We start from the raw sequence: 12735 nt of genomic DNA, 5'->3' as shown, positions 1-12735 counted from the left end.
TCAGAAGATTGAACCACAGAAAGGAAAACTTGCAGCTAAGATGCTTCTTACCATCAACCACTTCTTATCATCTTCCATTTGCTCTTTGGCTGTTCACTACAAGACTGCAGCTGTTCTAGAATCAGAATCATTAAGGTTGGAAAAGACCTCTAAAATCATCTTGTCCAGTCATCACCACCATGCCCACTAAGCCATGTCGCTCAGTGTCACGTCTCCAGGTTTCTTGAAAACCTCCAGGGACAGTGACTCCACCACCTCCTTGGGCAGTCATAGGCAACTCTACTTTTTTAGACTAGAAACATGGAGATGGTTCAACAAATCCTAACCCCTTCCTGGTCTCACTGAACCACAGGCCATCTTACAGGGTCCCAAAATTGCTCCTGATGGGTGAACTGGGACATCTGGGAGAGGCTTCTCTCATGCAGCCATACAGCCAGAGGCCCGTGGAGATAGAGCATGGGACAGAAAAGTTTCATAGCTGTATTTGAGAGCTGTGTTTTACAAAAAGAAGTTTTTATCTCCTGAAAGCATATGGTTAATCTACAAATGAAGCCATTAAAGATTTCCCTCGAGGTCTCTTGCAGGAGAAATTGGTGGGTTCTTAAGGGAGCACTACTCAATGCAGACAAAAAGCTGCCTTCAGAAGGGGTTAGGAACAGAGAAGATGTGTTGCTTTTACTCCTCCAACACATTACAACTGATTACCTTCACTGATTTATCCCCATTAAGGATATGAGAAAGCCAGTAGAAAACAGGCACTTGCAGCTGAGGAGCCTAGCAGACATAGAATCATAAAGGTTGGAAAAGACTTCTAAGATCATCTCATCCAACCATCAACCCACCACCACCATGCTCACCAAGTCAATGCATAGGATCTGCAAACAAACCATATCAGAAAGGAAATATTGTGTATGTGCTGCTGGCATGGCAGGGCTGGCTAGGCAGCTGAACACAAGGAAGATTGCTTCATTTTGTGCCTGCTACCCCAAAGAACCTTTAATCTCAGTGTGTATTTTTTTTTTCCTTAATGGAAATGCACCTGTATGCCATCAATAACCATACAAATGAGCTGCTGTTGCCTATGGGGAGAGAAAGACAACAGCCAATTGGTTAGATATTTTGCATAAATACTTATAGAAGCATCAAAAACCTTATAACTACTTCCAATTTATTGCTTTGGCACTTGAACTGTGAAAGTATTGGAGGAGGAGGAAAGGGATTAGTGAAAAGTGTGTTTATAGGACTACTGCCACCCAAAGTCAAGTGAGAGTATAAATACAATCAGAAAGACCACAGAGATGGGATTTCAACCAAAGATCTTCTAGGTTTAGAACAATAAATATCTTTAATCAGATATGATTAAACAGAGTGTTATTTTCTTCTTTGGATTACACCTTCCCCCCTCCTTCTTATTTATTTATTATATCTTACCCTTTTTCAGTGAGGGCAATGCTTATTTCAGAGCAGAGGAACATCTATTGAATCTAAACTGCAAATAACTGTTCACTTCAGAAAGACAGGAGATCTCCTTCCACACACAAGTTCTGTAGGAACAACAAATGGGATGTCCCAGCTCTCCATCCAACCAAGCTATGCAAGCCTCTCACCTCTCAAACCTCTCCTGTGAACAGAAATACTTGCAGTAACACACAATGGAGAGTGTTTGCAGCACAGAATCCTAACATGCCAAAGCCATTCAATTATTTGTGGTATTTGATCTCTGTGCAGAGCTATCCTATAATAGACATTGCTGCCTTTGAAGAATCAGCAGTAATGACTCCCAAATAAACCTTAGTGAGGCCTGGCACTCAGCTCTCAGCTGGTTTTCTGGGAGAGAAAGGAATCAATGCAGGTCAGCGAAACTCCTGGACAAAGCTGATTGTTACTGGTGGGTGCCTGTCTGAGTAAAAGCTTCTGGGTTAACTCACCACCATCGTGGAAAAAAAGGAGACTGCCACACTGGGCTGCTCTGCACAGCAGGATGCAGCGGATATGGGAAACTCAGTATAGTCGGGGTCACATTGGAGTTGTGGCATTCCCACGTAGCCCTGACAGAAGTCAGGCACACAGAAGAGTGGAGCAAGGGAGTTCAGCTGAGGCAGTGCTGCCTTCCCTTTCTGCAGGGCACGGTTCTTCTCAGATACTGCCATACTAAATATGTAATCCACTCCTTATAAATACCCTTTTAAGAAAAGCAACTTCATGTTGTCACATATATACCTGCACAGAGCAGTCTGTAATCAGGACTGAGATCTAACAGCAGCTGCCAAAAATGATGAAACAGCGCTTCACTGTGCACAAACCATCCTTCAACTCCACCCATTGCACCCCAAACAGGGGAGGTTTAGATTGGATATAAGGAAGAAGGCTTTTTTACAGTGCAGGTGGAGAGGCGCTGGCAGAGGTTGCCCAGAGAAGTTGTGGATGTCCCATCCCTGGAGACAGTCAAGGTTAGGCTGGAGGGGCTCTGAGCACCTGATGGAGCCATGGGTGTCCCTGTTCCTTGCAGAGGACTGGACGGTCTTCAAAGGTCCCTTCCAACTCAAACGATTCTATGATTCAATCGCCACCACTCACTGTAACCAACACCCCAATGTAACTATGAACAATCCCCAGGATTACCAGGGCACGTTACTGCTCCATCACATGCAAACCAACCGTGGTCCCAACAGAAGCAACACATGCACAGCACAGATAAAAGGAGACTGCGGAAAGGATATATTAATTACTGCACTTCCCTCATATGGCACTCAGATATCACCCAGGAGAGAGCTGCACAGATAAAGCAGTCATTACAACACGCCGCGCACCACATCTCCAAGCACACGAGCGTCGCCGCAGGACACGTTACTTTCCTCATCTCCGCGTTCCCCGAGCGCGGGGCAGCAGCGCCCACTCCATCCCTCCGCTCCCGCAGCCGCCGCTCACCTGCAGCCCTCGGGCGGAACCCTCGCACGGTGTTCCCGCGGCGGAGGTGCGGGGCGGGCGGCTCTCGGGGCGGCTCCGCCGGACCAGCGCTGTACTGCGCGTAAAGGCGCAGCATGTGCTCCGACACCTTGTCCCCCGGCTGCAGCCCGTGGTCACCTGCTCTCGCCCGGCCGCCCCGCGCAGCCCTCCGCCGCAGCCCGGCCCAGCGTGCCCGCAGCACGTCCCCCGGAGCCAGGCACAGGCAGCCCAGGCACAGGCACAGCACCCAGCGGGCCGGAGCTGCCATCGCGGACCCCGGCACCCGCGACGCGGTGCGCGGGGAGCTCAGAGCCGCGGATTGCTCTTTTCGGGGGGGGCGGGAAAAAAAAAGAAAGAAAAGAAAGAAAAATTGAGGGAAAAAAAAAAAAGCAGCGGGGTAGTGGAAAGCACCGCCTCGCAGAGCGCCTGTCCTTCCCGGTGCCGGCAGCAGTGAGGGTGTTTATTTCCCGTGGCGAGAGGTGGAGGTGTTGCTCGCTCCTCGCCCCGACTGCTGCAGGCGCACCCGGGTGAGTTTTGGTGGGGTGTGAGCAGTGCGTGTGCAGCGTGAGCGCGGCTCCTGGGGCCGCTCCGCGGCCAATCGCACCGCCTCCTCGCTTCTGGGCTCCGGCTGCGAGCGGGAGGCAAAGCGAAGGGGAAACCACCACCCAGAGAGAAAAGCGTACAGGGACGGAGGTGGCTCTGGAAATGCAATCACGGCGCTGAGTGCAGCTGGGGAGTCAGCAGGGCGGGGGGGCGTTCCCCTCCCACCTCCACCCAACGCCTTCCAAAGGCGGTTATGCTTGGAATGAAGTAGAAGCCTTCAGTCAAAGTGCACCCAACCATCTCCCCTCGAACATCCCAGCAGGTGGAAGGGGTGGTGGCCAGGTCTGGCAGATCGCCTCCTGCCCCCAGGTCCCCTTTCAGGCACCAGAACCCTTCTTCAGGATCAGGTAGGGAAATCCCGTACACCTTCTGCAGGACACAGCTGGGAGGATTTTGAGTGCTGCCTTTCAGCACCAAAAGGACAGAGAACTCTCACCCTGCGCTAGCGGCACAGCATCAGGCAGCCCCTCAGGTGTGCAACGTTGTTCCTTCTAAAATACTCTCTGCAACACAGATTGTCTTATCTCCTGCATCTGGTGGGGGAAAGCACAGCGGGTGGAAGAGAAGCATCACTGCCTCGTCATAATCTGTGAATATGCAGGTTCACACAGAATCACAAAACCGTTAAGGAAAAGACCTCACCACGTCCAACCACCAACCCATCCCCACCATGCCCACTGACCACGTCCCTCAGTGCCACATCTCCACAGTTCTTGAACACCTCCAGGGATGGTGACTGCACCACTTCCCTGGGCAGCCTGTGCCACTGCCTCACCACTTTTTCTGAACTTTTTCCTCATATCCAACCTGGATGTCCCTGGGATATGTGTGCTAATGGCTGAGCAGACGAGTTTGTATTCATCCATATTTGAATGCTTAAAATCAAGAAATGCTAGTGTTTCATTTTCAAAGAGTTTTAAGGCATCTGATTTGCCATATACATCTAAAATGTTTGGACCTATCTGTGCACTCACACACAATTTCAATAATGATGTGAATAGTAAGACTATACTTTTCATTTCATTTGTCTATATAAAAAAACTTAAACCAGAGCTCCATAAAAATTGTGCATTTGAGCATACTTCACTAAAACAGCAAGGTGTGGTCGGGTCCTTGGACACAAATGATAAAACCAATGCAGCTCTCTGCAGGAAGAAAACAAAATAATTTAGACTGACAGCTAAGAAATTCAGCACGAATGGTAATCTCTGGCTTGTATCCATGGCCAAACTGTGAGTCTCAAGGAAAGTCTTTAGGCAACTGAAATAACTGGAAGTGAATATTTCGACTTCAGCCATTGGTGAGAGAGGTGATTGGAAAAAAAATACCACCACACAAAGCCAAACCAAGCCTGCAGCTCCAAATAATTGGCCATAAGACTGTGATGTATTGCGCAACCAACACATTTTCTGAACAGTGACCTTGGGATTGGACTACTGAAAATCAAGAAAGACTATCATCAGAAATACTCCAAGACAAGAGACAGCCAACTCATGCTCTACTCAAACAAAGGAGGACTTGATGATAACTAACTGAGGTGCAACATGGAAGCTTAAGCACCTCATGGCTGAGCTCACGATGCACACGTTGAGTTCCAAGCACTGCCTGCTTCATGGATTGTCCACACAGTGGTGGGACATACAGTTCTGAAGCTCCGAAAGTTACAAACAATGTCCTCAGCTCAAACTGGACATGTGATCTTAAATACCAGAGCGCTGTGTCTGCACAAACCAAACTGAGCCAGTACATGTAAGCAGTTACTCCTCATTAGTAAATAATGTCTGGCAAACCCTCAGACTTGACCTATGAGATAACATTGCTATCCACCTCTCCACTATTTCATTTCAGCATGCAAGTGCTGTGAATCACTTTTATTCATTTTCATTTTCACTGCCAACATCACCAAGTGCTATGGAAACCACCCCTTCCTCAGACAGATGCACTGTTTCCAACCAGGAGGCATACTGTGCTTTTTAGCTTTGGTAAAATCATCTTAAAGATCAAATTCAAGGGGCTATTGAGATGATGGTTATATTTCAGATGCTTTTACAACCCTTTAATAATGTGTTTGCGTGTAGTATTTATGGGACGGGAGGAGAAGTGGAAAGAAGTAATTCACAAGGGGATGGGGTCAGTGATGTAAGAGGAAGAGGATGTGCTATGACCAATGTACAGGCTGCCTGTTCTCACCCAGCACAGCTCTAAGGGCTCAGGTGATAGAACTGCAACCAGCACCACCAGCCATGGGTGTGACACTGCTGACGCGCCAATCTCAGCAGGAAAGAGAGGCAAAAGGACTCAGCAGCAGTTAAAATAGCCCAAGTGCATGAAGACTGAGACGCAACTTCCAACTTAATCTTTCTTGAAATTCTCCATTGATGAGTGATAGCTCAATGGCTTTTTACCTCTGTACTTCTCTGGGTGGGGATACTGTCGTGCTTGACTTTGCATCTCTCAGTTATGCACCACTCCCAACTTACAGCAAGGTAGCCCTGGGCCAGTGTTAGCTTCTAAGGTCAGTATAAGCAGACTCCAAGCTTGTAAATCCACCGTGCTGCCTCATGAATGCTAAAATGACCCTATAATTCTACTAATAATAGCTATCAGTCTGACCATCCAGTACTTGGCAATGTAACATGCAAAACCAGGGATTATCCTGAATAGAAAGAGCTTTCTCTTTTGAGGATAATTTAATCTTCGTGATTTTCCTTGCCTGTGAGTTTCCTGCTGTGACTGAGCAGCAAGAGATCAGGTAACTCCTGCTGCCCTGGTCATACTGTTGGTTTGACTGCTGCAGAACTGGGAACTGTCCTGCTCTTACCAAGACAATGCTCCTGTTTCCTATAGCATGATGCACTGGACACGTAAGCACTCACAGTTAAGAATGGTGCATACCTTGGAGATTAAGACATCTGACTACAGGTGTTCACTCTAGCTGGGTGCTTGTGACCCCCCCCTCTAATCATGAAGGGAAAGGAATACGAAGACCTACCTCAGCTCACCCAACAGTAGATGTTGGCCAGCCAGTTTGTGTCCATGCCAGTGCAAAGACACTCTTAGAGTTGTTCCGCTGTGATGTTCAATTTTAAAGGTTGGAACAATATTCCTGAGCTAGACCATAAACCCCCAAAACGACCCTTCATATTCAGGGGCAGTCATGTAAATCTTCAGAAAAGAGTGTCTCCAGATTAGTGCCCACTTTTGAAAAATATAGATCTTGGCATACAAATAGCAGTTTCTACATCTGAAGACAGCATTTGAATTTGCTGATTGAGGGGAGAAAATCTTTCATTAATTGACGAATATTCACCGCTGCTGGTTTGCACACTTACTGGCCTTTGATGAGTTGGCAGAAGCAACACTGATGTCCTGTCAGCCATGGTTTGTTTTCTTTCTATCAATGTTTATTGCTAAGATATGGATGTATTAAAATATTGAGAAGTAGGCAAAGTGAGAAAATGGTTTCCTTTAAAATGAATATTTTTGTTTAAATAAATTGTGGTTGGTTAGTTTGGATTCTGGCTACCTCTCCATCTGAAACTCTCCATGGGCATCTTTTCAGTTCAGTTTCTTAAATAACATTTTACAAACAGAAGTGAGGGCTATGGAAAGAACCTGTGGTTTGGTTTTCAGTAGATATTTTGACACTGGCACTGCTTCCAGAATGGAAATGTAGTTCTGCACTTTTTCATACTATGCTTTGTGGCCTGAGATTTGCTCCAAGTGAAGCAGATGGATGATCTAGCCTGGTTGCACTGATTGGCCAAGTTTCATAGGACCGATGTACTTAATAATGCAATGAAGTCAGCATTTATCAATGCAGTGTATGTATCTCCTTCTCTGAAAAATAAAATAAAATAGAATAATACTAATTTTTAATTGAGAGCAATTTCTTCTGCTTCCAGTTTAGCTCTTGGTTAAAAAAAATAAACTCATTAAACGTGTATCTTCCAAAAAGCAAATGGAGATCTCCTTGAAAGAGAGCTAGCTTTGTTTTGGAAAGAAGAGAGTAGTATGAAGGCCATGGTGCTGCTGTGACATTTTCATCATTTCTATAAAAAAAAGACCAAAAGAAAAGGTCAGATCTGAATCTCTTCACAGAAATATGGGAAAGCCTAGACTCAGTTTCACCAGCCATGACCTCTGAGCAGATCACCACATACTAGAAACTGTCTAATAGCTGAGCTGTGCTCTTGTATAGGAAAGCAAGGAGACTGCTGGGCGCAGCAGAAGAAAGGCTCTGCTGGTGCATCTTGCCTGACCTACCTAATTTCTTTCTGTGACAAAATTGGACTTGATCAGGGGATGAACTTTATCTTGACTTTAGCCAGTGTTTTGCTTGTCTCTTACTATATTAATGTATTCAAATTAGGACAGGCCCAGCTAGGTGGGTAAAAAACTGTTTGACTAATTGGGTTCAGAGGGTTGATGTGATGGGACATGTAGCTGAAGGCCAATGATAGCTGGAGCATCACAGAAGTCTTCACTCTGCTCTCAGCTTTTCAGATGTCAGCAAGACTGATCCGAGTTATGCCCAGATGGAAACTCAGAGGAATGAAACCCCTACATCTGTCTCTGAATCTCAGTCCATCCAGCCAATGGGCACCCTAATTAGCTCTCCACATTTCCTATTGATAAAGACAAAAGAGGTCATCTGGAAGGGTTAAGGGTTGGGCTTCAATGTTGATGCAAAAGCAGTAGAAATGATTAGTGTGAACAAGATATGGCCCGAGCTTCATGAAGAAATACTCTATGTATTTTGCATTGTTAATGGAGATGACTAAATGTGGCGCTAATTTCTTATTTTTCTCCCTCTCCCTTTTTTTCTGTCTTGGTTTGCCAAATGTAGCAGCTCAATGGAATAATCATCAAAGCAAGAGAGTGGAATGAAAGCGTACCTGCTTTCCAGTGTTTATAAAAACAAGGCAAACATTTCAGTATGATATACTGGCAGGCTCAAAATCTCAAAACACTGTCCAGCTTCCTAAATCACTCCTTCTGGAATATCCAAATAAACTCATCTGCCTTTCTGCACAGAGCACAAATCATTTTGCTACAAACGCACAAACCAGTTCTTAGTCTGGAGGGCTGATCTCTACACAATACAGCTGCAGGGGCATGAAAAGCTACAAAATGAGCAGACAGGCCACATGGGACAAGTTCTGCACACACACCAGTGTGATGATGGAGTGACTCCATCTATTCAGAAGAACCACTCTGAACTTCCATCTGCGGGGCTGAGATAGGCATTTGAACTACTACAGACAATCTAGTGCTTGTTTTTTCTTCCTTGCTCCCCATTCAGAAGAAAAGGCGGCTTCATTGTAAGAAACCTGGCCTCTTTATTCCTTAGCCCCAGGCACCTTGCAGGCCTCAATCTTAATTAACTTTATTAAAACGATGAGCAACTTTTGTGCCACTGTCAGGGCCAGCCTCACCACCTCCCTTTCAGCAGCCCTTCCAAAAGTGCTATTTAAAACCTCCACCAAAACCTTCCAGGCTTCCACTTCTGCAGAGCTGGCCGTGTAGCTCACATACCTGGGAACTGTGCAGTGATTTGTTCTCTCCATGAAGCATTCGGAAATCCCGCGGAAGAGGAAACCACAGAGACTCCTTCTGTGGGAAATGAAATAATTACGAATTTGCATAACAAAGTGATACGAGCAAAATCTGCGCAGCACATGAAAGCCAATCGCCCCTACATCCCCTCCCTACACACGTTCCCATGTACAATGCCATAAAGCTCATAACCAGCACAGGAGAACACTGAACAGCACATCAGCAAGCGCTGCTTGGAGTTGCACTGCTGAAAAGGATGATCTGTCTCTCTTCCTTTTATTGGGAAGCAAAGCAATGCTCCCTCCCAATTAAATCTCCTGGTCTGGAGATATGCACAGAATGTCATCTTTGTCTAGGCAGGGTCACTGGAAGAACCTTGAACCAGGCTGCTCCCGTGAACAGTCGTATACATACCCATGCTGCTTCGCTGTGCTCGCCAGGCGGGGTGTTTGCTCAGGTGGCCAGCAGCAGCCCTCCCGTTGGAGGTGCCTTCCCAGCATAATTTCTTCTCTAGGGCCCGGAGATCACATGTTTCTCTCATCACAGAGAACTTCTGCTGTGGGATCGGTAATAACTCTGCTTGGAGCCGAGCTGAAATAAAACATGCCTCCAGCGAACAATAGCCAAATAGCAAGAATGATGTTTTTTCTTCTTGTAAAGAGCGCATACTGCACACAGGGCTAATCTGCATGGCTTCAGTATGTTCAGCACCTGTGTTTTTATTTTCTTTGCAGCGGGAACAGTGGCTTGGCCTGCGTTGCTTGTCCCTGCCTGCCTTGCAGAGAATAGCCCAAAGGTTTTATTCATTTTTAATCTGATTTCTTTTCTGTACATGGGGAGCTGGAGTTAATGGAGGATTTTCCCCTACAATGTCTTTCTCTTGTGGCCAAAAAGAGAATATCTGATGACCAAGCGGTATGCTCCTTGGAGGTCTTGTTGTTGTTCACATGAGATAGGGGTCAGCTATTGAGGTGGTACTGCACCCTCTGCTTCCTTCTTCCAGCTGTGAAGAGACACCTGCGTTGGCACGGCTGCAGCTGGAACCATGAATCGGAGAGCTCAGGCAGAGCTGCTGCATTTTCTGAGCAGACGCTTTACTGTGAGCTGTAAACTTCAAACGTGGGGCTCGGTTCCCTCCACTGCGTGGGTTCTTTGTCCAGCTGGACTTCCATGAAACTGCTTTTGGTCTGGGAATGCAAAGGCTTTCATTTACAACAATGTTTCATGTAAAGCAAACAAAAAAAACCCTCTAACTGTGTCAAAGTTGTGATAGTTAAAGAACAAAGAACTTCAGAATATAGTTTAAAATGACTCTTTTCTTTTCCTTTCTTTTCTTTTCTTTTCCTTTCTTTTCTTTTCTTTTCTTTTCTTTTCTTTTCTTTTCTTTTCTTTTCTTTTCTTTTCTTTTCTTTTCTTTTCTTTTCTTTTCTTTTCTTTTCTTTTCTTTTCTTTTCTTTTCTTTTCTTTTCTTTTCTTTTCTTTTCTTTTTCCTTCAAAGCATTGTATTTTGTGCTTAATCAGAGCTCTTGTGATCCTGCTTGTGGCTCAGGATGGAGCTGTTCACCACCAATCTCATACTACTTGTTGGCTTCACTCTATTACCCAAAATAACACCACCACATTCTCTGAACCTGCAGGGAAGACCAAAGGCCCATGCTGCACATAAAAAAGAACAAAACTATGATTTTAGCAATATGAAAGAGTCTAAAACTTATACACGCCAATCATAACTGGTATCTGTAACTTATTTATGCAGTTTACTGAAAAAAAAAAAAGAGTGGTATAAAAATGCAAGCCAGATTATCCCAGTATTTGGGGACAGATTTCTACTTACAGCAGAGGCCAGATTCCTTCCACTTGGGACTGGCAAAGGACTATGACATATAACTCATGAGCTTTCATTCGTAATAACAGCCCAAAGTCCTTCATTTCGAATGTCAGAAAAGACATGACACCAGGAGATAAGCCCGCTGGCAAGGAACCTCATCAATGCTGATTCCACATCAGAAACTGCGGTTCACCTTTTGTTTCAAATAAGGTTTCTTGCTCCAGTCAAAAGATGCACAGAATTACAATTCCAAAGCACTGGCTGTAAAAGATTAATATATCTTGACAGATTTTCAGTTACCTGTCTTTAAAGATGTACAGTGCATTGGTGTTTTCTCTGACCTGAAAACATACAAAGTCTGGTTGGCTCTAATTTCCTTCCATCTTCCTACAATTAGTCTCATAGAATCTTAGATGTAGGCACAGCATTCTCTTACACTTCTTGCTGTTTGGAAGGATCAAGATTTTTGATTACCAAGATGCTAAAAAAGGAAGCTGAACTTCTGCAGTTGAAAATTTATCTCTACTAGGCCTTGCTTCACTTATTTTTTCCCTTATTTTCCTTATAATATTGCTACGACTCTGAGATGATGCTCTCCAAGCTCCAGGGATCACTTTCCAATATAGGCGTTATAACATTGTGCTACAATCTGATCAGACTGAGAAAGAACTGCCAACAATTCATTTGTTGAGAAGAATGAAAAATATAACTCATACTCATTTCACCAATTTTGCCTTCTACTTGCTTTCATCTGAGCACTTCTTTCTCTTCAGCATTCAAGAAGCAAAACCAAACATTTTCAGAATGGGTGCTACGGGATAGAGCGCTCTGCATAAAAGTGTGATGTTACAGTAAAAGGTTTTATTCTCTTTTGAAAATGGCAGAACTTCATAGTGTTGAAAGTTTTATGGGAAAGCAAACAGGGCTTCTGAGTCTCTCCCACATTATTGCAGCTTTGAAGTACCAACTTTCACTCTGTAATTGTTGGAACGCTCCCTCTGCTCACAGAAGATGGGTCTTCAACATGCCAACTGCTCAAACAGAGGCTCTTGCTGCCTTTGCAAAGGGAACACACTTGTGATGAGGCTAGTAGATAAACCCCACCATGGTACACCCAGCAGGACTGCTTCCATCTTTTTCTCTTTTCTGAGCTCCCTCTCTTGTCCTTTTCACCAAGTCACAGCACTAAGTCCAGGACAGATAATCAAAATCATCCAGTCACTTGAATAACAAGGCACAGGGAGTTGTAACTAGCTCTTTTCTGCCTTTGTTTCCCCTGCTTTCACCTCCATGCCTGTTCTATTTTCCCTGTAGGTATTTCTTTTGTTTCCTGCGAGCTCTTTCTGCTGCTTAGCTTTGTGCCATTCTCCAGCAAGCAGACGGCTTCATTAGGGCTCTACGAGCTGGGTCATGAAAATGCAGGCACCATACCCAAGTGCCCTGGGAACAGAGGATTCCCTCTGTTGGCTGCCCAACCTTCTGCTAAGTTGCTACTAGAACAGCAGCCAGAGCAGGAAGAAAAGTGTCCATACTTCTATCACAATATTAGAGCAGGTCTGATGACCACATGAGGCCCCAGATTTGTTTCTAGCTAAACGCAGCTAGAAGCAACAACTGGACCATCGTCTGGTTAAAGAGAAGGCCCAATTGTAAAGACCAGGCAGCTGGTACTAAGTCTGGCCAAGCTGAAACCAAAGAGAGTGAAAAATCCTTCTCCTGTCAGTTTGGCCCATACTTCTCAAAAGATTGTTCTGCATCTGTGAGTGCTACAGAAAAGCCAAAATCAAAAGGACCCCAAA

General features: G+C 45.1%; 1 protein-coding gene across 22 annotated transcripts in view; it reads right to left on the bottom strand.

Moving 5' to 3' along the window:
• The window catches only part of BMP3 (bone morphogenetic protein 3), an 84332-nt gene that overhangs the window by 14018 nt on the left and 57579 nt on the right, over window positions 1–12735 (bottom strand). For 18 of the 22 annotated variants that reach the window (XM_046940128.1, XM_040698945.2, XM_040698949.2 and 15 more), the window contains 2 exons: window positions 9523–10739; window positions 9088–9165 (listed from right to left, as the gene is read on the bottom strand). In XM_046940128.1, the coding sequence (XP_046796084.1) occupies window positions 9088–9165; window positions 9523–9799 (355 nt within the window). In that variant the 5' untranslated portion in view covers window positions 9800–10739. Of the gene's footprint in view, window positions 1–2928; window positions 3656–9087; window positions 9166–9522; window positions 10740–12735 lie in introns of those variants that run through there. The other 4 variants (XM_046940126.1, XM_046940127.1, XM_040698951.2 and 1 more) reach the window with 3 other exon arrangements.

The sequence above is a fragment of the Gallus gallus genome, chromosome 4, assembly GCF_016699485.2.
Source record: "Gallus gallus isolate bGalGal1 chromosome 4, bGalGal1.mat.broiler.GRCg7b, whole genome shotgun sequence".
NCBI lineage: Eukaryota > Metazoa > Chordata > Aves > Galliformes > Phasianidae > Gallus > Gallus gallus.
Note: the sequence above shows the minus strand (reverse complement) of the source record. Positions and strands in the feature narration are given on the sequence as shown.